Raw genomic sequence first — 26,350 nt, 5'->3', positions numbered from 1 at the left:
ATGACCAAAGCAGTTCATCAAGAACATGAAGATTTAACATGCGGCATACATAACACTGACTATACAAAGCAGTACAATTAATAAGATGGGGCATGGTTTATATTTTTACATTATTGTAGAAGCATTAAATGCCAGGTAGAAAACATGGATGAGATGTCAATCAATGGGTATAGCTACACCAGGCCAATTTTGAATCAGCAATCAGCCTGTTTTTGGAATATATAAGGTGTAACAGATTGAGGCTTTGTCCACCTCTTGAACCCTCAGGTACCATTCTGAACACCAGATGAAAGTATAATACTTCTTTATTTTACAATTATACTGTGCACAAAGCACCCTCCACTCCACACTCATAAACACAACAATTCTCTCTACACTAAACCAATCCTCCTCACCCAGACACTTCGCCCTCCTACCTCCCAGCTCAGCTCAGTGTCTGGGCTTTCCCACAGTCCTTTTATATGCCCTGACCCGAAAGTGGTTCCTGGCCAAAACCACAAGTCCTTATTCCCTCCGGGTCAGGGTAAACAGTCCCTTCTTCAGCCCGGGAGCACGTCGTTCCTTCTGGTCACGTGATGATGACGCACCCCCGGGTTATAGGGCACATAAGAGCCCACTAGCCCCCCTACAGCGACTCCCGGTGGCCCCCAAGGTATCCAGCAGGGCTGTGTATACAAACTACAAAGTCCATGAGGCCCTGCTGGAACTCGGGGCACCATCATGCTGTCCGGAGGGCTCCTCCTAGCGGCCTGGGGGTGGCGACCGGAGTCTGTAGCCGGTCGTCCATCACAAAGGATTCCTAATGGGCGGAGTGGTGGTTCTGAGGCTAGGGATCTGCACCGTACACCATGCAATCAGAAGATTGCTGGTTCGAATCCCATAAACGCCTGAAGTGACACTACTCCATTGGGCCCTGTAATTGCTTTGTCATGGGTATAACGTTATTCTGCATCCAGCCCTGCAGGTCCTGCAACCTGCAGGGAAAACCTGGTGATTGGTGGCAGGAATGGGACTCCAACCACCGTAAAAAACTGTTCAAGTGTGGTGCTGAGGTGTCACCCATTGCCTGGCTGCACTCTGGTCCCAATCTGGGTTGTGTAGCTACGAGCTGTAAAAAAAGTCAGTGCATGCTCCCAACCTCTCTTAAGGATTCCTAAACTCCCTGAGAAGATCCACAGAGAAAGCATGCAATCTTTGCACAGCCAGTGTCCAGTGTGTTATACACTGGAATTGTAAGCTACCAGTTCCAACCTCCAACAACTTTTCTGTGCATGCTTTAGAAATATTTACATTTTTGTCCTCAATTGAGAGCACTTGGTGCATTTTTTGCTTTGCCCTATAAGGTAAACTACTTTGTGTTTAGGCTCAGTACTCAAGGAGCTACATAAAATAAACCCTAGTGAACTAATATAAGCAGATCCACACAGTCTCACTTTGTAGCACACATAAATGTCACAGATTTGTTTAAGACTTTGTTTCTTCATGACATTCGTTAGACTTTTACACTCCTGACTTAAATATAGCTCACTCTACTGTGTGTCCTTTGCTTCAACAATGAAGAGCAGACAAGGCAGACTAACGGTAACCTTAGCAACAGGTATTCATTTACTGGAGGAAGAGCTCTGCATCTGTGAAAAGTTCACTTGCAGTAATTATTTTAACAAATTCTTCCATACATTTTCATGAATTCTAGGCTCATTTCAGCTTACAGAATTTATATCTGAACTATCTTATAGTTAAGAAGAATAAAAGAATCTGACAAAACCCATGGGAGTTTCTGGCACGAGGGGTAAAAGGACTTGGAAATGAGCTAAATATCACAGTAGAGGCAGAGAACGTCAAGCGTATGAAGTTATTTCAGTACTTAGATTTGCTCAAGATCAGATAATGCATGATATGAAAATAAAATTAAAGTCTGAATGACACAGCCAGCTAAAGAAGCGAATAATTACCTAAATATATAGTTAAGGATTGGCAGGACATTTCCAGGGAATGATTTCTGCCTTGCAACCAATGCTTTATGTGATCTTGATTTTAATCTGAGGAATGTGAAAATGGTAGGATGAATATATTGAAGGTGCTCAAAAGGGAACTCTGACAATATTGTGGAGAGCAGCATTACACAGTTTGAAAACCAGGATGATGAAGAGGGAAGAAAGAAATGTTAGAAGCACTTAAAACTCGACTGACTGATTGTATCATTTTCATTTTTATGTGCTTGTTGTTAAGCATCTACCTAAGGAAGCAGTATGATCAATGCAAACCAGGGACAAAAAGTCTTAATGGTTTTTTATTCTGTAAATTTGGCCAAAGTCTGGCAGGTGGAGAGTCCAATTGAAGGTGTTATCATTGATTTTGTAGCCCCGCTGAGTATTTCTGATGTTTTGAGGGAATAAAAACACATCTGATCAGACACTTTGACACTATCTAGCCCATATTTATGTGGTGGCAGCTATGGATTACAACACACTATGAGGTTATACGTTACTTCTGTAAAATGAGGAATGATATTCTTGGAAAGTACATTTCTTATCATGAAATGTATTAATATGTAGTTTTGTAAAGGTTTGCGTGATTTTTACTATATTGTTGCTATACTGATATAAAGTAAATGATAATGTATTTTTGATTGCAGTTCCTACTTAGTAGGGTCAATATGATTTTTAGCTTATTATAACTGGCAAAGTCTGTGATGGACTGGAGCCTTGCCCAGGGTTTGTTCCTGCCTTGTGCCCTGTGCTAACTGGGATTGGCTCCAGCACCCTGGTCTGGTGAAGTGGAATTAGAAGATATCATGACATTCTAGCAAAGTGCTTAATTTAAAAACAAATGACTTCTTGTTCAGAAGCTTAGTATATACAGTTAGAAGTATAGCAACAATACAGCAGTGACACTGTGCTTATGCACTCACATGTCGCATAAGCACAGAGTTTGTCCTACTGGTCTAGATATGATGCCACAATAGACAACGTAACTGAATGTTCAGAACAAAATAAGTTTCCTTGTCAAGGGAAGGCGGCTTGATATGTTTCAATGTTTTTTAAAATTATGGCATTAGGCGTCAATGAAGAAACCAATTTCTTCACTTTTTTGACTTACATTTTGTGATAAAGGTGTTGAAAATGAGCTTGGAAAACTTACAAGCTTGTTCCTTCACAGGGTAAAATACTGCATAGGATTGCCTTTATAGCTGCACGATGCAGGTTGGAAGACACTAAGTTTCAAATATTTTGTGATGTATAAGACACATTTTAATATTATATAGCATCATTCACAGTGAAACTTAAAATCATCCATCCATCCATCCATTTTCCAACCCGCTGAATCCGAACACAGGGTCACGGGGGTCTGCTGGAGCCAATCCCAGCCAACACAGGGCACAAGGCAGGAACCAATCCTGGGCAGGGTGCCAACCCACCACAGAAACTTAAAATCAGTTTAAGAAAAACCCTGATTTATTATGTATTATATACAATGGTGCCAAAAGTTAAAATGTACTTTTCTAATCCTTAAAATTAGTAGTTTAATTTTGTCCAATTTGTTCTAACATGCCTATCTGAAATAAGAGGGTTCTTGCATTTGTAAAACTCAAATGAACAGTGAATAGACTTTGAGCTTCTTGGCTTGAAAAAGAGATTTATCGCAAAACTGTAGTGACTGGTCAATGATCTGTCTTTTGTGCATGTATGCTGCAGACAGGTAAACTATCCTAAAAATTAAAATTGGAGATCTACCTGTCATCCAATCTTTCTTAGTGTTTTTCTTGGTGTATAATTATTCCCTCAACATCTTCTTAATTTCACATGTTCTTTCATTTTTTTCTAGTACGTAATTCATTGGGTGGCACAGTGGGTAGCGCTGCTGCCTCACAGTTAGGAGACCTGGGTTCGCTTCCCGGGTCCTCCCTGCATGGAGTTTGCATGTTCTCCCCGTGTCTGCGTGGGTTTCCTCCACGTGCATTGGCGATTCTACATTGTCCCTAGTGTGTGCTTGTTGTGTGTGTGTGCCCTGTGGTGGGCTGGCACCCTGCCCGGGGTTTGTTTCCTGCCTTGCGCCCCGTGTTGGCTGGGATTGGCTCCAGCAGACCCCCGTAACCCTGTAGTTAGATATAGCGGGTTGGATAATGGATGGATGGACATAATTCATTTATCAGTATGCTCCTGCTCCAGTTACTATGACCAATGACCAATACATATGATTGCTCTTTTGGTCCATTTCATTTATTTTGATCAAAAAATCTTAACACTGTAAATAGATGCTTATGGTAATGAGATTTAAGTCTTAGCATGCATACATCTTATCCTTTACTGGGAGCTTTTATGAAGAGTTGCAAGCTTTAGGGCCTAAATCACAGACAGTAGGTATGCACCCTGACCATCAATAGAAAAATGATCTTTGTCTTTATTACAAAAATTATTTGTGAGGACGGTATTTTGTTACCTGATTTTTAAAATGTTTTATTACAAAAATTATTTGTGAGGACAGTATTTTGTTACCCGATTTTTAAAATGTTTTAAATGTACCTTTTATGTCTATTTGAGGAAAACTTTTCACTGATTGCTTTTTCATGTGGACAATTTCTAAATTATAACTTTAAAAAAATTACAATATTTAGTTAGACTGTTGTGTTTGTAAGGGTCTGCTGTTTGGTTTTGGTTAGTATGGATACTGGCAGTGGCATTTTTTTTCATAATACGATATTAATAAATTAAACAAAAACAAAATAATGCATGATCATTAAATGTATTTAATCTCCAAGTAACGTGTTACCACATAAATTACTACTAACATTTTTCTTTTTCACATACGTTTTTCATTTTATCTGACTACATAGGTTCAATTAACATTCCTTCATCCCTTCCAGTATGTATGGTTTCTTTTTATGGGTTTCTATATAATCTTCTGTTTGTAATGATCAATCCATGATTAAAGTTTTTTTCCTGTCATTACTTTCTATCTCACTTTTTTGTTTTATCAAAGGACAGGCACATAAAGTTAATTTAAAGAAATATTACACAATTTCACTCACATGGGTCTGTTTTGTGCCACCAGTCTAACTGCAAACCGTTGTAGGTTGCTAAACCCTCTCAAATACACCCTCTTACCATGTTATCAGTCTTATTGCAATTTGATCCGTCCATTTTCTGTACTAAGTTTCCCGTCACTGAGTTGTAGGAAAGCTGCATGCAGAACAGACGGCAGGAACCAACCCTAGGCAGTATATTCATCTATTACTAGGCACAGTCATCCAAATGTAGCCAACTTAGAATAAGCAGCATGTGTAACATTTGCATTTTTGAAGTGTCAGGTAAAATCAGACTGATGTGAAGGAACAAACATGGGAATAATGTTGAAATTTCTCACAGATAAATGGAGCAGTGAGGATGCAGCAGCAAGCACTGTGCCTCTGTTCCACCCTTATTGCAATATGCTGTGTAATGAAATTTTTTGTTAGGTATAGAGAAGAAATTCAGCGGTTAAGTAATATAGAAATGTGGCTTTCCTTCCAACTCCTTAGCACTGCTAGATCAGGCTTTCTATGTATTTGTTTTATGAAATTGGTCAGTAAAATAATGACAGTGTTTATAACTGATCATCCCCATCATTTTCAGAAAAGCAGCTGTCAAACTCTGATAGAAAAGGGGGCATATCTTGATTAAACTGGAAGAACACAAGTACAGGATCCAAAAGACATGCAGTTCTGAAGTCATTTTTTAAAGTCTTAGACCCGTGTGATGTCAGGACGTGTCATTTGATAAACTGCAAAGAAAGGATCTCAAGAAGCTGTGCATGGATGTTAAACATTTGCACTGTGCAGTTTTTTGTTAACCTTATGCAGCACCACTAGGGGCATCAGATTACCTCTTTTAAATTAAATTTCTAACTGTTTTGTTACCTGGTGAAATAAGTCAAGTTGTCCTTGCAGTGTTTCTCCATTCCTGCAATAATGCGCAGAAGTCAAAGGTATCAAAAATGGGTATTTATTTTAAACAATAAAGCAAACAGGGGAAGAACCAATAAGATTAAAAAAACAAAATATAAATAAAACAGACAAACATAAAACAAAGACCTGACCTAACTAAAGATGTGTCAACAAGCTGAGGTGGCTCACTCACCCACCCACTCGACACCAAACGACATCAAAGCACTTCTCCCTCGTTACTTCCAGCTATTTCTCTAGCAACACTTTTGCCTCTTCTTCCTAACAGTAAGGTTTCAACCAAAGTCATGTAATAATAATTCATTACATTTATATAGCGCTTTTCTCAGTACTCAAAGTGCTATCCACACAGGGAGGAACCGGGAAGCGAACCCACACTCTTCCACAGTCTCCTTACTGCAAAGCAGTAGCACTTCCACTGCGCCACCTGTGACATTTGAAATTATTACACTTTGGGCAGGGACTTACTCTTTCCTATTCCTTAACAAACTGGACTATCAGGTATCCCATTATAATTAATTATAAGTATCCCATTATAATCAGAATTTCACCACATGGAAACAAAAGAAAATGGAGCCTTTTCTGTCTGCTAGTATCTTGTTGGAATGAGGTGCAGTGTCTAAAGCAGCAATTTGCACACATTCAAACCAGGAGACCATGTGGTCATATGGCTTTCTGGTGTCCTGTTTGGCTTCTATCATCTATTTCAGTCATTTGTCTCATCGCTTATTAGTGTAAGAATTTTTGTACAGGCAAAGGACAAACATTTCATAGTCATACCAATGCATGTCTTTTTAACAGAGAAGATACCTTTGTATTCTTTGTAATTGAATCCTGATCCAAATTCCTTCATCTTACTGGCAGTTAGGACTAATAATGTTTTGGTGTTAACCATGTATCTAACTTGATCTCTATAACCATAAGATATGAGTATGATTCCATCAATGACCACACAAATGGAAGAAAGCAGTAAACCTGTCAAATGAGATCTGGGAGTTTAAAGTACAGAAAGAAACCAATGAGAACGATCTGCCCCAGACAGATGATGCTTTATGTCTGTCATTCAGTTTATGATGATGGAGTTAACTTAAAAATATGAGCAGTGAAGAAGCTCCAGGAAAATTATGTACATAGCATGAACGACCATTCTTACTTTTTTAACAGGTCTTCCATTATGAAGACGTGCTTTTCTATCACAAAGATAAGACAGGCCTCCAAACATAAGGCAGGCAACCCAGGTCTCTTATAGTGCAGAATGTGGCTGTCATGGTTATGCTATTTATCAAAAATGCCTACGGCTCTGGTCACACAAAGGGTGATGTATCATTAAAATTCGATACACCTAAAATACTATAATCTGAATTCCTCATGTGCGTAGCCCCTGATACACATGATAATATTCTGGAACATTTTCACTTTTTCAATTGCACTGTAACCTCTGACAGGTACTGTATATCTGGCGTTAAAGTAAGCTACACCCTGCCTGTTGACAGTAACCATCCCTGCAGTGCAATATAGCTGTAAGGGAAATGCAACACTACGACCCAGCCTAGAAACTCCAGAGTCAAACAGCATTAAAGGTAATTAGTAGGAATATAAAGCTACAGGCCATCTTCATATTCTGGCAGAAATGTGCACATCTTAAGAAGCAAAGAGAGAAATCAATGGACATGTCTAACCTCTGTACCCTATGGCCCTGCACATAATATTGAACTCAGTGTAAAATAAAAAAATACACCTATCAAATAAAAGCCTTCACCTTGTCCACCCACTGTTTCCAAACTGCACTTAGGGAATCAGATAGTGTGGTCACCAAGATTATACAAAATTATGAACCACTCCCACCCTCCCCCTGTCCCCAGAACAAAGCAAAATACCTCCAACAGTATAAGTTTGGCGGTGAGAAAGAAACAGTGTGAAATATCTGCTACAAGAAAGATATACAGTATATATGCTTAGTTCTGAAAATAATATTTAGGTTGTCCTTACAATAACATTACCTTTGTCAGACAGGCTGGATACTGGGCCTCCACAACATTTTTCCAGTGAAAGGACTGGTGTATGGGTTTGCATTAGGTAAACCCTTATGCAGATCACACACCCACACACTAATATATGACACTCTGGTGGGTTTTGTGTGTGGGTGTGTGAGAGATTACATAATACTAAGTTAGAGCAGTGCAAGATTAAATGCTAAGACAGACAGACAACAGTTTCTTCCGCTCAAGAAGCAGATGCTGCACCTGGCCTATGCAGCTACGGTCTCTAATTTCTAAGACTGATGGAGCGCGGCTTACACGAGACTTCCCATGTGAACAGGTTCCAAGTGCACATCTACAAGCACTATATTGCTTACACGTCACACTCAAACACATCGCCAACTTTTCTTCGGGGAGGGGGCGCTGTTTGCGTCGATGTAGCTCCTCTCTGCCTCCGCTGGCCAAGTCATGTGAGTGCTCCCCAGTTTCCCTAGGACTTCAGTTCTCACCTCCTCTAGCATTTCAGGCAACAAACAGGCATCCAACAGACACGAGCGGATCCTTGGTGGTTTGGTGTTCTTCAGTGTTAATTTGTTTTACTCTGTGGTACAAACAGGAAGAGAGAAAGAGAGAGAACAGAAGTTATATGTAAATCAGATGCTAGCACCAAAAAAAATTACAAGATGATCAACACAACACATAGTCAGCCTGCTAGGATTCCCCAATTACCAAAAAAAAAATGTGTGAGCATTCTGTAGATCAGTTACTTGTATTGTCTGGTTATTGCTTCTTCTGTCTGGCAAATGTTATATACACTGTAACGCATGTGCGCCTGGGGATCATCTTCCTGACTCTGCTAAGGTAAGTGATACCACTCCAGGATGAAATAAGGCACTGTCACTAACTGTACCTTCTCTTTTATCTGCAGTTTAGAGAAGACATCCAGGGAGGTCACTTCACAGTCAGACTCCATCTCTGGAAGATGGCATCTCATTCTAACCCAACCCTCATAAAGTAAAGAGCTCTAAAGTGCAGGAAGCCTTTTGCTCCAGATGGAGAGTCAAGTGTTTTGGGCTAATCATGCCCATTATTAATGTGGTGTCCCAGTGCGTGCTTTTGTTTTTTGTTTATCTATTAAATGGTGCTGCCCAGTTGGTGCGCCAATACTGCTTTTTGAGTTCTTTTGGTCTGTCTACCCAGTCATAACATCAGTATCTGATATTTATACTTATAAAATTTTACTTTGCATATTTATTGATATTTATTACTTATTAAATATTGTGCTGCCTTTGTGTTGTTTAAATGCAAAGGCAATATGATGTAGTGTCTGCTACACTATATTGTTGAACCATTATGTGCTATATTGTTGCTGTAATTTTGATATTTATGTATTAGTGGTACTAGCTTATAAACACTTTTCAGTGTACTGTGAAGAATAAAGCCAATAATTTGAAATTGAATTTAACTAAAATTAAGGGGTTTAGCTTAAGGAAATTATCCTTCAACTAAAAGAATGAAATCCAGCACTGTGTCTTACTTAACACTATGTTCAAGCCTGAATCATTGTTTTGTGGTTGCATAAAAAAATTATATATAAACAGAAACTAGGAACCTCCACATTTAAGTACATTATAATACTTAAGCTCCCAGAATAAGGGCTCAGTTCAACAAATGCATCATTACCTAAACACAGCTAAGCCTGTTCCTGGGACCATTTTGAACTTTCCAAAGTTTACTTTGGCATACTATGAATGCAATATACAGTAGTTACGAGAAACTAGTTAGATTATTTTACAAAAGAAATAAATGGCACAGAAATTTAAAAACATTACACACGCAAACAGAAAGGTACAGATTCTATGAAAGTAAGATTCATTAGAATTTGTAAAATCCTCTCAGAATATTTATTTTAAACAAAGGCTTTTAATTTTAAGACCATTCCAAAGAACTGTGTTACATACACTACTGCTCAAAAGTTTTAGAACACCTCATTTTTCCATTTTGTCTTCAAATTTAATCATTTGAAATGCAATGTGTGGCCTAAAATGATGAAAAGGTATGCAGTAAACTGCCAGAGGTTTAGATTTAAAATTTAGGTTAATAAAAACTGAAAAAAGGAAATTTCAGAATATTGCAAATAATCTACAGATGTTCTGCAGCCATTATAGTAAATTAACCCTTGCCAGCTGAAGAAGTGTCTAAACCTATGTTGATTATTTAAAACCCCTCTGTCTGTCTTAAAGCAGAGCTGGAACAGACTGTGTTACAACACCCTCTGAACAACTACTTGGACAATATTACATTGTAGAAAGTTGTAAATTACAGTAATAATGGCAAAAGATGGCAATTAACAAATGAAAAGGGACAAAACATCATTATCCTTAGAAGTGTAGGCCTTTCATTTAGAGAAATTACAGAAAACAAAATCAAAGTGTCAGTGAGTACGGTGTCCTACACATCCAAAGGCAATTGGAAACTTGAAGAAACTAAGATAGGAAGAGATCTGGCAGACCCAAAATCACAACCCAATTATAAGACAAGTTTCTGAGTGTCACCAGCTTGCGTGATAGGCGCCTCACAGCACAACAGCTTCAAGCACAGCTTAACAGTGGTTGAAAAAAGCAACTGTTGGTTTCTACTGTGAAGAGGAGACTTTGTGTTGCAGGTTTGACAGGATGAGTGGCAGTAAGAAGCCATTCCTTAAAGGACAAAATAAGACAGCCCAAAACATACCTCCAGAATATGTCAGAACTACATTAAAAGAAAACAACAACAGAGTACACCTCAAAACATGGACTGCCCAGCACAGTCTCTAGACTTAAACCCCACTGAGTTAGTTTGGGATGAACTGGACAGAAGGATGAAAGGAAAGCACCCTACAAGTGCAACCCTTTTGTCAGAATGGCTGCAAAAGTGTTGGGAGGATCTTTCTGACCAATATTTGATTACTCTTATAGAAAGAATTCTGCGTGTGTGTTTGGCTGTTATATCAGCAAAAGGTGGCTACTTTGGTGAATCAAAAATTTGAATAAAATGTTGTACACTTTATGATTCCTTGAATATTTTTTTTATTTGCCATTGTTTATTTGTTCTATGTTTTGATTTCATCAGTTGACCGGTACTGTATATATAGTACAATAAACTATTGAGACATGTGTTGCACATTCTCAAATGGTGATCACATCACCTTCCTCAAGGTCACCTATTAAGGTGGTGCTGGGAGTTGACCCTTCCATTTTGTGCCTTCTAGATGAATTCCAGATATTCACCTCCTCTTCTTAGTTCTGCTGTTACAGTGCAGCTTGAATACGGACTCTCTTTGTTGCATTTTTAAACTCACTCACTCTCATTTTTCATTTTCAATCTGCTAGTTATCTTAATCCTAACCTGAGATCCACAGTTTGGTTGCAGTTTGCAAATCCTTTCTTTACTCCATTTGTAAAAAAAAAAAATCAATAAGGAACAACATCCTGGTCTTTTTAGCATGGGAAAAATACTTCAAATACTGTGTGTCATTGTACACACATGAGTACTAGGAATTGTTTATTAGCGAGCCTTGTAATTTAGTGCACTGGTACCTTTTGCTTTGTTGAAGCATCTCATATATGCACAGGTACAAGCCATATTCTCTTCCTGATAATGTTTTTGCTTGCATTTCTTAACTATCAATCATTAGTTATACATGTCTCTCTTTTCACTGCATATATCACATGAACTGCAATGTCAGCTAATTTATAAGTTGTTACTGGGGTTGTGATCAGTGTCTTGTGTTTCAGTTTACAGCAGTGTTTTCTGCAAGTGACTTATTTATCAATTTGAAAAAATACATGCATTTGGAACACTGTGAACATACAACTGAATGACTTCACATATGGATTACGTAACACGAGTACAAGATTTTTAATGGATGTTTCATATTTGCTTATGTCCAACTTTGGTTGACATAGACTTCTATTGTATCAGAAACTTTTCTTTTACCTGTTCTGCATGAAAACATGACATGATTTTTTTTCTTGGCCATCACTACAAACTATAAGGAGGTAAGCAACATATTAAAAAATATGTTTGTGTTAAACATTTCAGAAGTCCAACAAAACAAAGAATAAGTTTTAGCATTGCCACATATGGGATTTTCCTTTTTTTAGTATGTCCTGTTTAAATTTAAGTAAATGTTTTTTTTTTATATAATGCTAACTTCCTAGGTTGTACATATGGGGTGTTTGGCTTTAAACAAGGTTTGGACAGTTGCAGAGGGGTTTATGGGAATTGTAGTTTGTGACTGTATACCTTATAAATATAAAAACCGGAAGAGGATACAACGGGATTTTTGATTTTTCTATTAACATAAACATCTCCAGCAGCAAGAGAACATTTTTTCTGAATTGCATAGCACAGCCAAGAAGTTTTTGCCCTGACATCATGTACATGGACAGCACTGAGCATTTTCAAAATACGTGTAGTTGATGCTCTTCGAGGACGACTCATAAGGCTATAAAAAACTTCTGTATACTAATGGTAGGGGCTGTGCGGTTCAAGCTGTGTTACTGGAAGCTGTTTTAAAAGGGAACAATCCATCTCATCTTTGTATCAATAAAAATCTTTGTATCACTGCACTTCAAAATTCACAGACACTGCACTGTATATATCATCTGGGGGAGTGATTGGAGGTGTACATTTTAAGTTTATTATTAATTTTCATTGTTGTGTTTGTAAACAGTTTTATATATTTGGTGTGTAATATATTCAATTTATTTAGACATTTTTCTAGTGACAGTGCACTGCAAATTGTGCCTAGGATAATATTCCAGCACTAGTTGCTGTCTGTGAAAACATATTTTTCCTTTTATTTTGGTCCATTGGATTCTTGAGTTGTATGTTGCCTCCTCATGTGTTGCATTGATTCCATGGCTCATTGAGGAAATTGTCTATGTTGTACAGGCCTAGTCTTTTGATGCCAGAGCCATCAATAAAAGAAAGTTTCTTAAGCAGTTTCTTATCAAGGTTTATTAGTTTTTAATTTTGATTTTGTTTTGTCCTGACTTCAAGCATTTTCTTGTCCAACTGATCTACTGATTAAACACATTTTAGCTCGCTACTGACTATATTCTGCTTTTGCCCTTAAGATGTTTACTCTACCTTTCACTAAACAACAAGCAAGGTAGTCATAGAAGCAGCATCTGAACATTTGAGCCAGGTGTAAACTGGCAAAGAAAGCAAGAAAATAATATATACATTATTTTCAACCCAATTATTAGCATTATGAAGCAGGCAAGAACTACCCTGCACAGCAGTCTTGCATAGGGCACAATCACACACATACCCAACAGTCTGTCATAACAGCCTAACATAATGTGTCCCTTAATATAATTAAATATGCAATATTTAACCATAGGATTGAAGCGATGTCTAACCTTTAATTAGAAGCAATGAGAAACCATGAAAAGCAATCTCCTGTCCAACAGGTGGATGCACATGGTTTCTAGCTGTGAAAGCATACACCAAGTTAGTCATTTAATTGCTAGGCCAATGAGAAATGGAAAGGGGACTAATTATATATATGGGTATTAGGGTTAGGAAATTTGATGAGAGGGACCATGCTATCCATTTAAGGGAATGGGAAAATGAGTAACTGCTTTAGAGACCTGACCCTTTAAGGGCTACTGAAGGCTGAGGGATGCACTGGGATCTGCTTGAAGGAGTTTGGTATTCCTGTAGCTGAAGAAGTGACCTTGACCCTTGACCATAAAAATAGCTCCTACCCCTAATCTAAAATGATCACTAGAAAAGATTTAGAGCAGGGGCGCTGTTCAATTAAAAAATGTAATCATGCTTAATAGCACAATTAAAATTTTAATTTAAATTAACTGCATATTAATTTCAATTTATTTAGTTTCACTTATTAATTTCTAATACAAAGCAGTTTTAAGAATCACTTGCATATGTATATTAAATTATTCAAGTTAGTTTATTGAACAGCTTTGTGTAACAGAAACAACACCCAGTTGTATAGGCTATAATGTAGACTACAGTTGAGAGGGTGAGGTTGGGAACATTTGTTGATAGAGTGCGTTGTCGCACCCACCACACGACGAACCACCCAGACTGGGACCCGAGTGCAGTCGTGCAATGGATGAGTCCTCACCACCACACTGTAACAGTGTGAGTTTTTTATTACAGTGGCTGGAGTTCTAATCCTTCCACCAATCCTCAAGTTTTCCCTGTAAGTTGGAGGTAACATACAATTAATTAAACAACAACAACTTACCATGCCTGCTTTGGGGGATGTCTGAATGATGTATAAGGAATCGAGCGATTCCACTCTGTGTCCTCTGCTTGTTAGCTGCCTGGACCAGAGTAACACCTGCACTGTGCTGTTTCAGGTCAGATATCCCTCCATGGGCGACCCAAAAAACTTGATAGGAAACATATTCAATGCCATCAACAAGGCTGACCCACTAATATTCTGTCTCCCAGTCAGACCTATACCTCAACAGCATCTTTTACATGCAGACGTGGATTAGCAGACATCACTACAGTACTGTAGCGTGCACTGCATGTACCGTCATGTTCTGACTGTTCCGCTCTACGGCAAAATGTGACTTTTTTGGGTTTTTTTTAAACTTGATTTTTTTTTTTTTTTTTTTATACATCATTGTGTCACCACATCATAATTGCAAGGATGATTCTGATGCGTGATCTCACTCAGCGTGCAGTGATTATCCCTTTGCAATGTTGGCACGACACAAAAATAAAACTCTTCTGGTTTGAATTTTAGTTTTCTTTTGTTATTCTCTTCACTTTGAAAAGCTAGTATATATACTAAATGATGTGTACAAAAATATGGAACAAATTGCATTCCTTGTTGATTTCATACTGTATTATTCAGTACTGTGGAAAAGTAATTTTTATTATGGGATGGTCTTGTATTATAAGGAGAGAATGGTAACCCTTTTAGTGTGTGTGTGTGTGTGTGTGCATGTGTGTGTGTGGATGAAGATCATTATCAAGAAAAAACAAAGAAAATGATCAAGTGCCGGTGACCGGCTACAAGTAGCAATAGACTTGGAATTATTTGATGCTGCTTTATTAATAAAGTGTGAAGTGTGGTCAAATTAACTGGAGAAAATTAATGCATTTAAGGGTTGCGTTAAAACATTTAATCAAAGAAATTTTAATGCCTTTAATCACACATGATAATGGCACTTAATCAGCAGTTCTAGTTTAAAACCATTATTCTCCAGAAAGCTGATTGAGTCAACAGTCAGGAAGTAAATTATAACAAATGTCTCGTAGCAGAAGGTAATAGAGAAGGTGCTTTAATTCTAAAAGGGAAGTGGTAAAGCAGGAAAGCCATCATGCCAGGTAGACAGGGGCTCACAACTTATGACAGATGATCCAGAGAGAATGACATGAACGTGAAAACCTTCAGAGTCTTGCCTGCTTATTTTGAGAATAGCATGGAGATGCTACAAGTTATTATGGGCAATTCTCTAATTTGTTCTTCTTTTGCCTGCTCATTTATACTAAGATATTTTTTCTAAACACATTGAATACTCTAGAACATTTAAAGCAAGATTGTCTGGCAAAAGAGGGAACAAAAAAAACCTTTATTAAATAACATACCTATCTAAACTATGAGAGAATGAATAGTCTGTTACTTAAGTGCATATATAACAAAACTTGGAAAAGTTAGACAAAGAAATTGACATTGAAAAAGAAATAAAAATGGAAGTCTTGAAAATTCAAATTAAAATCTGAGACTCACAACTGACTGTAGAAAACATACTCTTGTCCTCATTTATCATTTTTTGAAGATGTAATGAATAATTTAATCTTTAACAAGCTCCCTGTAATATAAACTGGAGTTGTTAAGAGTTTCAGGAGAAAAAAAAGGATAGTGTTTGCATCACTTCCAAGACAAATAAAAGCATTTAAACATAATATTTCTGAATCAAGATGCATACTGTAGTGTAGCTCACAACCTGTCTGACTGAATAAGTTAGGCAGTTGGCAGTTACAAATGAAACTAGAGATGTAAAAGATTAATGTATATCAATATATATGCTGATTTCCTAGCACACAATGCATTAAGAAAGATTTCACAGCCACTGTCAGGAGCAATTGTGATCTTATCCAACTGTCAAACTGTGTCATAAATATTCTAAAGAATGTAATAAATAAATATTACAGAATGTAATATTTTAATATGATCTACTTTTAAAAAGGAGCTGATAATTTTAAATTCAAACTGATGATGAAATTGTGTGCTCTTCTCAACATCTTTCACCCATTCACTAGCTTACACGCTTGATACCTCACTTTCTTCTGGACTATTTTTCACTCATGCTTCTGCTAGATACAGCTGTGCAGTACTGCAAAACTAGCTACAAGAAGACTAAAAGAGGCTGATTGATGAGCTAAGAATTTATATTACAAATGCAGACAGTGTAATGTTACATGCTGGTGGATGGGAACTTCTCAAAACATCCACAAAGCAATGAAAAGCAACATCTTTCACAACAAAGCTGTCAGCATGGCAACAAAGAAACAAATCACTTATTACTGAAGTACTTTAACTAAATATATCAGGTGACATCTACCAACAAGTTGTGGAACTGCACACTTATGGAGACAAAAAAACAAGTGTTTAAAACAAAAAAAAGATTGATATACAGTGGGAAACCCAATGATGGTCTTAAAGGATTTGTTCTGTATTTTTCAAATCAGTTATTTCTTCACACTCATGGTGCATATTAATATCTCACATAAAATTGTGTTGTAAACTGAAGCATTTTAGTAACTGTAAAATACCTATCCTTCATTTGTGTTTATAATGGAGGTTATGGGAAGAATAACAGAGGAATAAATAAGAAATATTATAGTCTTGGGTCCAAATAAATAGCACTGCTAAAACCAAATGACTGAATTTTTATTACAGTTTCAAGAAGGAGTGATGCCTGGTAGAGAAAATGGACAATATTCATTACTACATAACACTTTATGTGGATAAATGATGCAGCCAGAATCCATTAAGGTACAACCTCATGAACAAAAGAAACCTTTTAAAGTCAGAGAGGCTACTTCAGTATACTGTGCTCCCATTTGGACTTTGTGAGGCTTCTATGGCATTTCAGAGGCTTACAACTTGTGCTGAAACAACAGCAGTATGCAATTGTTTATGTTGATAATCTGCAGTTAAATTAAAAATGTGGAAAATATATTTTGCCTATACACACATTCACACACTTTAATTCAAAGACATTTATTGGGTCAAACTAGGTGAAATTATATTAGATTAGATAATTTTACTTTATTGTCACATACAAATATAAATTCTTGAGCCTCGGTTACAGGGGATCGCAGGGAGGTATACACAGGCAATAAGTCAATAAGACGATGTATACATAAATAGGCATCGTAAATAGGAGTAGAACAATAATGATCTAATGTACATAGTGCAAAATTGACCTGTACAGACGTATAGATTGCACAGTAGCTAAGAAAAAGGCAGAATGCAGTACACATGTAACTTACAGCAGAATTACACATAAACTAGCAGGTGGGTACAGGACAAGTAGGATCAGATTACAGAGAGTTGTTACAGTATGTTATGGCTTGGGGGAAAAAGCTGCCCCTGAAGTGTGTGAAATGTGTGTGTTGAGGCTATGGTAGCATTTACCAAAAAGAAGACGAGGAGCTGGATGGCATTCATCTGATGGATTCAGTCCACCTCAAACATTGGATGGAGTAGATGGTATGAAGCTGTGGAAGGTCAGCCCCAGTGATTTTAGAAGCATTTTAGACAATCCTTTGGTGGAGCTAGAGATCTTAGCGAGTCAGGTTACCAAATCATACCATGACGCACCCAGTCAGGATATTTCAATACTCCAGCAGCAGACATTCTCCTGGATTTTAGTTCTTATCCCAAAGCTCTTTAGCTTCCTTAGGAAAAAGAGCCCCTGTTGAGTGGAGACTTTGCTGAAATACTTCATGTTCACAGATTCCAGAGGACTAGAAACCAAATAGAACCAAGGCACATGAATCAGTTCCTATCACTGGTAAAAAAGTATTTGTGTGAATTGTGGGTAATTATAGTTGATTCATTAACATTTCATACACTACAGCACATTTAATGCATCTGTCATGTAGTTTGGGATGCTACATTTTAAACTGTATCAAGCATTTATCACATAATTATTCATTTTATGTACGTATAATTTGACTTTGGCCACTACTACAAAAATTCTAAAATTTAAATAGCTCACTTTCTTTTCATAGTATTTATGCATTGTGCTTGTTAGTACAAGAATTGTCACTGGTGACCCAGCTCCATGACAACCAAATAGCATGTAAAGACTGCTGGAAATTTAATGGATGGAGGGATGCTCTTAAAGCTTTTGTAAAGTGTTCTTAGGATTATAAAAATTGTTAAATTCAACATGGATTGATTTATTTCTTTGTTGATCAATTGGTTGTTGATTAATGATCCTGGAATCCTATTTGGATTGAGATAATAAATTTTGCTTCATGCTTCTGAGACAGCTCTGGGAGACTCTGAATTGGATTAAGAAGGCCAGAAAACAAATGGGTTTAAGTAATGAGGCAGTAGCCAAAACCAACAGCAAGTATCCATATACATAAAGCATGACCCAAAATCAATGAATATAATCTCTTTTCAAATCCCATGTGTAGCTCTTTATAGTAAGAGAGTATTAGACAGGCACTACAGGTTTAAAGCCTAAGGATTTGAGTTGCATGATTTCAAGTTCAAATGTCTCTGCTGCTCCCTTAACCTGCTTACTTTCACAAAAAACAATCTCTAAAATGGCTCTGCTGCGAATGTAAAATATGTAATCTGATGTTTATTACAAACTGCACTATATATAATAATTAATGAATTTTCAGACCTTGAGGATAAGTAGATATTTAACATTGTAGTTTTTTCACTATGTTTCTTTTTTGTTGAGCTAAGTAAGCTGCAGGAATAACTTGTAAGCTTAACTTTTAAAATGAAGAAAAGAATTTTCTGCTATTTTAAACTGCATCTATTCAGGCTGTTGTTGGCATGGACATTGCTTCCTCTTCTTTGTGTAATTTTCAATTATTTACAGAGTCATAAATTTATTCTGTGATGGACTGGCTCCATGCTACCCTCATTTGGATCAGAAAATTAGAAAATGAATGGATGGATGGACAAATGTCATAGGTAAGAACTGTGGTTATACATTGCTAGCAAATGTATGGTAAGCAAGTCATCAGAATCATACCTAAGTATCTGTTAACAGTGTATCTTGTTTTATCAATTGTGGAGAGAACAGAAAAGCTCACAGTTTCACAAATAAAAGTGCAGCAGGAGACTCGGCAACTGAAAGTGCCAATGCAAACAGCAAAAGCCTTTCTAATGATGATTAGCCAAGCACAGATTTAGAACACAGAGGCAAATTTTCAAAAACTAAAATGCTTGTGGTTCTGCTGCACTCCCCCAAATATTTAAAAGTGTAAAAAATATGTAGGCAGCTGGAATGGGAATGTTTTCAAACATAGAGGGTAACTGATTGTTGCTGATATTAAATACTTTCCATGTACAGGTACTTATTAGGGAAAAAATGTATTCTTTGCAGCTATATTGAAATGCTGGTGTAATGCATTGGCTTTAGTCCAGGCACACACACACACACACACCTGCGCGGACAAACACACACTCAGTAGCATCAATTTAGCATCACAAATCCACATAACCTGCATGTCTTTGAACTGTGGGAGGAACTGTTGCACCTAGAGGATACTCTTTAATGGGAAATGCATATATGTGAAATTAAATATTGTAGTTCAATATTTTAAATGTGGTTTTATCTTTTTTGGAATATAAAAGAAAAAATGAAATTTTGTATTGCTTTTTAGTAGGTCAGCTTTAATATCATACCAGAGCAATACCTTCAGAGAAATTGGAAGGAAAGCAATAAAAACATTCAGTGGGCATTCAGTAATGATAAAACACATTTTTAGAAATATTTAAGATTGTGGTTGGTGGATTTAAGGAAAAAGTTGAAAAAGTGAGCATCTTAATGCCATAGATTCTTAGGAGAGAGTAATTAGATGGCAACGGGACATCAAAAAATAATTAGTAACATTCATATATGCAATAATAAGTGGTATGAATTATTTTACAAATACATAAAAAGTGTCATTTATCAAGTAAAGCCCACCACGTACAGAATAAGATAATGCTTACACATACATTTATTAAGACTTTAAAATTGCTTTATGAATTGCCACTGTGAAAAATACTAGCTTATAGGTTAGTGTTCTAAGATATAATTATTTGATTACCTCACTAACATACTGTATCATCTGTTTTTCCATGTGCATTTTACATATTGTCCTTTATAAACAAGAAAGAAATGTGACGGCAAAACACATTGTGTAATAGGGAATTAGACAATTTAGGATACAAGTGGCTATGCTGGTGCTAGCAACTAAAATAGTGAAACATAGAGCTCTGTCACACTTTGAAGCAAAGAGGAGAATGCCAAAAAATAGCGGAGCAGGTGATGGCCTACAAATATTTGAAAGTTAAGTTACATCAGTGCAAGTATTGTCCCACAGGTTTGCTGAACTTGAGGTGGAGGTAGCTAGTCTGTGCTATAGTACAGAATTTGTCATTTACAGAGGTAAAGAGTAGAGAGGTTGAGATATGTGATTCATGGTTAGATACAAAATCAATGAATAACGTGTTTACTGTCCAGGAGCATCAGCTTCAGAGCTGGAGGTGTCCATCCATTTTCTGGACCTTCAGTAATTTGACAGTGACTCTGATAGCTCTGAGTTGGCAGGCAAGAATGAGAGGCTCTAGAGGCCCACCTCTAAGGTGGCCCTTAGAATGGGGAATTAATGATAGTATGAGACTCTGTTATTAGAGGGACTGATAACAAAGCTTAGTTTTTGTGGCAGGGAATTTCTTACAGTTACATTTACAGTTGCATGTCTGGTGAATATGTGGGGGACCAATTCAAATTTAAGGAACACAGTGCAAAGGTCTGCATTTTCAATATGCCAATCCAAGCAAGACTAAGAAGATTAATTTAATGTTTTGTTTAAATCTTGTTGTAGGATAGATTGGTCAAGGCACATTGGAGTAGCTTTTCTAACAGATGGACAAGTACTGACTGGAGGGGTTGCATATTAACCACAGGGGGAAGCTAATGTATTATAAAGGCATAGGTTAATCAGCTTTGAAAATATTAGCCTGCAGGGAATAAGCTAAAACAAAATTAGTAATGCACACAAAGTTGCTTACAATAGTTCTAGAAGTAATAAACATAAACAAAAAATATTCAGAAAAGACAGACCAAATCAAAAAGGTGGAGAGACATTTTCATTAGGTATATTTAAATATGTCTGCTTTAAATAGGAGATAAGATACATCTTTGTGAAGATATGAGGATTTGCTTATAAGCAGCAAGGACAGAGGCTAATATTAGAAGTGTGGTACAGAACAAGTAACAATGCTAATATGCAACTTTTTAATAATATCAAAAAGCAAAGTTACAGAGGAATGAACAGTAATGGAAGACTTCAAACATTAACTGACAAAATACATACAGTGAAGTAGCACAAAAGGTAGATAGATAGATAGATAGATAGATAGATAGATAGATAGATAGATAGATAGATAGATAGATAGATAGATAGATAGATAGATAGATAGATAGATAGATAGATAGATAGATAGATAGATAGATTCAATCACTGACTCTTTTATTTTTTTATTTTTTAAACACCATATGCTACAAGAAGAACCTTTATTAACTTGTTGATCTGTAAAAACACATGATAGAATTCAGGGGGGTAGTTGTAAATTATTTTAATAAATAAGTGGCACAATGTTTGCCATAATATATAAAGTAAAAATAAAAGTGCTTAATTTAATTTTAGTAAGGTGAATTTTAAACAAATGTCATAAAGTCTAAAAGAAATAATCTAAGACAAACTTTTAAGAACAGAGATGACTGAGAAGCAAAGGTGTAGATAAAAGAATATATTACATACATTGCACAACAAGTTCATCTTTTCATTTGTAAAAAGCAGGATACAATGGATGAATAAGGACCTCAGATAGAAGTTGCAAAAGAAAAAACGCCAGGGTAACGTAAAAGAATATTAATGCCAGGATTAACCGTAAAGATTCAGAGGACATGACAGTTAAAAAGACTAGAGGAGTCCGAAAAGGCACTTACAGAACTATACTGCAAGAAAATTAAATAATTAATTCAAAAGGTTATTTAAATATTTTAGTATTAGTAGAATGGTCATGAAAGAGGTGGCATATTTGGAACAATACAGGCACAATTAAATATATTAAAAAAGTAATTTTTCTGAAGAAATTTAAACTTCCCCACTAGCTACTTCTTGCTCTTTTTCATCTTTTGTGCCTTCCTCAATCCGAAGGTTGGCAACCATGTCTCCTAACTGTCATTATTATCCACCTAACGTCTGCACTCCTTCCTGCCCCCAATTATTTCAATGAGATCATTCTTTTATATCATCATTCACATTATTCGTCTTCCTTTTTCTCTAATTCCTCCAGTTCTTCTTTCAATCACTAGTTGCACTATTTTCCCACTTGATCCCCTGAACATACTGTATATCCTGTAAATATCATGATTCTTCTCATCATCTCCTCCACCACACTCTTTCATATACCCATCCTCTTCATCACTTTTTCATCTGTCACTTTCTCTGTCCAGTTAATTTTCGTTATCTTTCTGTAGCACCACATCTCAAAGCTTTTCAGGTTCTTATCAGTTTCTTTTCCATATGTACATGTATTGCTACCATAACCTAACATTGGGAAGATGCATATTCTAAGTAATTTCTTTTTAAGGCCAACGCTCAGATTTCTTCTCAGGAATTATTTGCAGTCCTAACAGTTTGTCTTTGCGATTTTTATTCTTATGTTTTCTTCAATCAAACAATTCTCTTGTTCTGTAATCTAGCATTCAAGATATTTAACATTCCTTCACCTGCTCTGATTTTATTGATTTTATTAAAATTAAATAGCATTCCATACAAATAACTCAAGTTTTACAAAAAAAGGTTCGAAACAATTCAACCCCCACCCCTGAGAAAAAGAGCACGACCAGCAGATTAAAACTTAAAACTAGTAAAATAAGTAAATAGATAAATTAATAAATGAATAAGGATAAATGGAGTAAAAGATGGGAGAGAACCTGCTTCCTCAATTTAAATGCTTATTCTAAAACATTATTGATTAGATCCTGCCAGATTTGTACAGATTCTCTAAGTGTGAATTTGATTTTTTCCAATTTCAAATAGTATATAACATCAGTTACCCACTGACTTAGAACAGGAGAGTTAGGATTCTTCCAGTTGCGTAAGATAAGTCTACGTGCCAAAAGTATAGTAAAGGCAATCACAGTTTGTTTGTCCTTCTCCACTTTAAGCCCATCTGGAAGAACACCAAACACAGCTGTTAACGGGTTAGGATTGTCACACCAAGAATGTCTGAAAGGCATTTCAAAATTTTGGTCCAGAATTATGTTAATTTGGTGCAGGCCCAAAACATGTGGCCCAGTGAGGCTGGAACTTGATTGCAACGTTCGCAGGTTGGATCTTGCCCTGGAAACATTTTGGACAATTTTAAGTGAGACAGATATGCTCGATATATAATTTTGAGTTGAATAATTGTATGCGTAGCGCATATGGAGCTCGAGTGAATTCTCTGCATTGCTACCTTCCACTCCTTTTCTGAGATGTTGAGTGAGAGATCCTTTTCCCACTGTACTCTTGGATCATTGAAAGGGATCTGATCAATATTTTTTCCGTTATAGAGGTAGGTGGGAGGTGAGGAAAATTGGGCAGATTTTGTTTAACAAAGTTTCTAATTTGAAGGTAGTGAAAGAAATGTGTTGCTGGAAAGTTAAATTTGGAGTGTAATTGTTTGTAGGATGCAAAGACGTCTATGTACAGACCTCTGAGTGATCTAATCCCAAATGTTTTCCAGACATTAAAAACCGTGTACATTTGAGATGGTAGAAAAAGGTGGTTCTCGTGCAGAGGTGCCACAGATAAAAGCTTCTCTATCTTAAAATACTTCCTACATTGGTTCCATATTATGAGTGAATGAAGCACAATTGGGTTTAGTATATTGGCGATAACTTGTATTTATTGGGGTGCAAAACAAGCAATATAAAGAAGTACTGCAGGATTTTAGTTCTATTGTGGATCTAGCCTGTGTATGTTCATCTATTTGTGTAACACCTGTTCTAATTGTTGACCTTCTGCTTTTATCAGTGCTGTTTCCTTCTTTCTAATCACCATTATTTTAGTGCATTTTCTTCCATTCTTCTTACGTGCTTTTTAGATCTCTTCATTCATCGACTGCAAGTCCATCACTCTTGATGCTGACATTAAATTATTATCTAGCTACCAGGACTATTAAAGAGGCATTAAAGAGGTACTCAGTGACACTGGAGATAGCTAAGGAAAAGAAGTGGTACTAGGATTCAATATGCTTAAATTAAATATATTTGATGAGAGCAGACAACATTCATCCTGGAGTGCTTAGTGGGGTTCTTGATGAAATATATATGATATACATTATAGCATATTTTTAGAAGTCGCTGCACATTGACAAATGTCTAAAAATTGGATACTATCAAATATCTCATTATACTGAAAAGGTGAAGAGGCCACTGGCTACAGGACAGTAAGATGATCATTTATTGGGAGAAAATGAATAGAAGCATACTGTATATTAAAGACTTGAGAACAAGTGTGTAAATAAATTTTCAACACGATATTTTCAAAAAGCTAGCAATATATCTCAAAGAAATGGAGGTTCAAAGTGCAGTGTGTAGATGGATGCAAAAGCGTATCAAAAACAGACAGCTAAAGGAATGGTGAGAAGAACCATAGGTGATGTTAAAGCTGGTTCCCAGGATGGAACGATACTGGGGACATGACTTTATCTCTATATATATGAAATCCAACGTCTGTCTGTCTGTCGGTCAGCATTTTCACGAGAGAACTACTTTTTGGATTTAGATCGGGTTTTTTTCTATAATTTGCTTGAACATTCCGGTCGATTTTGTGACTTCCCTCATTGCACTATGTATCATAGTTTGCTTAGAGATTTATAAGCGCAAAGCAAAGCGAGAAGCTGCAGACCGAGGGGAGGGGAGGCATAAACTTAATAAGTTGGTGTTCAAATTATTTAACACACTGTCTTGGATATACACTTCAATAAATACCATTTTAGAACACAACGATTCAGTTCATTATCCTGCAGAATTTTTAAATGCCATTAATCCTCCTGGCATGCCGCCCCACAACGTAGTATTGAAAGTAGGAGCACCAATTACCCTTTTGAAAAAAACTGAGCCCACCCAGATGTTGCAATGGTATCCGTCTCCAGGTCTGTCAGCTTCAGAACAACATCATAGAGGAGATAATCATCACAGGATGTGGCATTGGTGAGAGTTTTTTAATCCCTTGCATTTCTCTAATTGCGATGGACATGCCTTTTCAATTCAAGAGATTACAGCTCCCGGTGAAGCTTTGCTTTGCAATGTCAATTAACAAGGCCCAGAGACAGACACTCAAGTTGGCAGGGGTTGATCTTAGCTCATCATGCTTCTTGCATGGTCAGCTTTACATTGCTTAGTTCCCTGAAAACAAAACCAAAAATATTGTATATCAAGAGGCCCTCGGATAGGAAACCTATCAAAATAAATTGTTCTCAATACAAATTACATTTTTAAAACATTTTTTATTGATTTTTAAAGTTTGTCCTGTTTCACTACTATGTGGGTGGAGCTACGTAATTTATATAAATGATCTTATCAGGAATTTAAAAAAGAAGCTGACTTTCAGCAGACATTACAGCAGGTTTATTCAAATGTTGTGGCATTTAACTTTATTATAAGTAACTGCACAGTGCAACACATAGGAAGTAAAACACAACATTTAAATTAAAAAATGGAGGCCTAAATATTAGAAGTTCACCTTATGACAAGGAAATGGGAGTCTTAGTTGACTCTTCAATATTTAAATTCAGACAGTGAAAAAGTGATTAAGAAAGGTATTAGGATATTGTGCAAACAAAAGGAGATCATTCTTAAACTATATGAATCACTAATGAAATCTCCTCTGAAAAACTATGTTAAGGTACTTGTATTACAAAAGAGTCAACAATATAATCACATAAGGAATACATGTCTCTTGATAAACCCATTCAAAATAACAACAGCTCATTTAATACTGATCCTTTAAATTAAAATGTTCATATATTCTGATTTCTTCATTGTATTTCTAATCAAAATAGCTGTCTAAAGCTTGCCAAAGTAAAATTACATTCCAATATATGTACCAGCAAACCAACATAGTTGTACTTAACACAATGTGTATA

The 26,350-nt window shown here is 36.5% G+C and overlaps 1 protein-coding gene across 4 annotated transcripts in view; it reads right to left on the bottom strand.

The window, feature by feature from the left end:
- Positions 1–6,275: 6,275 nt before the first annotated feature.
- shisal1b (shisa like 1b) overlaps positions 6,276–26,350 on the bottom strand; it is a 308,856-nt gene continuing 288,781 nt past the window's right edge. For 2 of the 4 annotated variants that reach the window (XM_051924551.1, XM_051924557.1), the window contains exon 5: positions 16,860–17,975. In XM_051924551.1, coding sequence (XP_051780511.1) covers positions 17,963–17,975 — 13 coding nt within the window. In that variant the 3' untranslated portion in view covers positions 16,860–17,962. Of the gene's footprint in view, positions 8,522–16,857; positions 17,976–26,350 lie in introns of those variants that run through there. The other 2 variants (XM_028808955.2, XM_051924562.1) reach the window with 2 other exon arrangements.

The sequence above is a fragment of the Erpetoichthys calabaricus genome, chromosome 1, assembly GCF_900747795.2.
Source record: "Erpetoichthys calabaricus chromosome 1, fErpCal1.3, whole genome shotgun sequence".
Taxonomy (NCBI): domain Eukaryota; kingdom Metazoa; phylum Chordata; class Cladistia; order Polypteriformes; family Polypteridae; genus Erpetoichthys; species Erpetoichthys calabaricus.
Note: the sequence above shows the minus strand (reverse complement) of the source record. Positions and strands in the feature narration are given on the sequence as shown.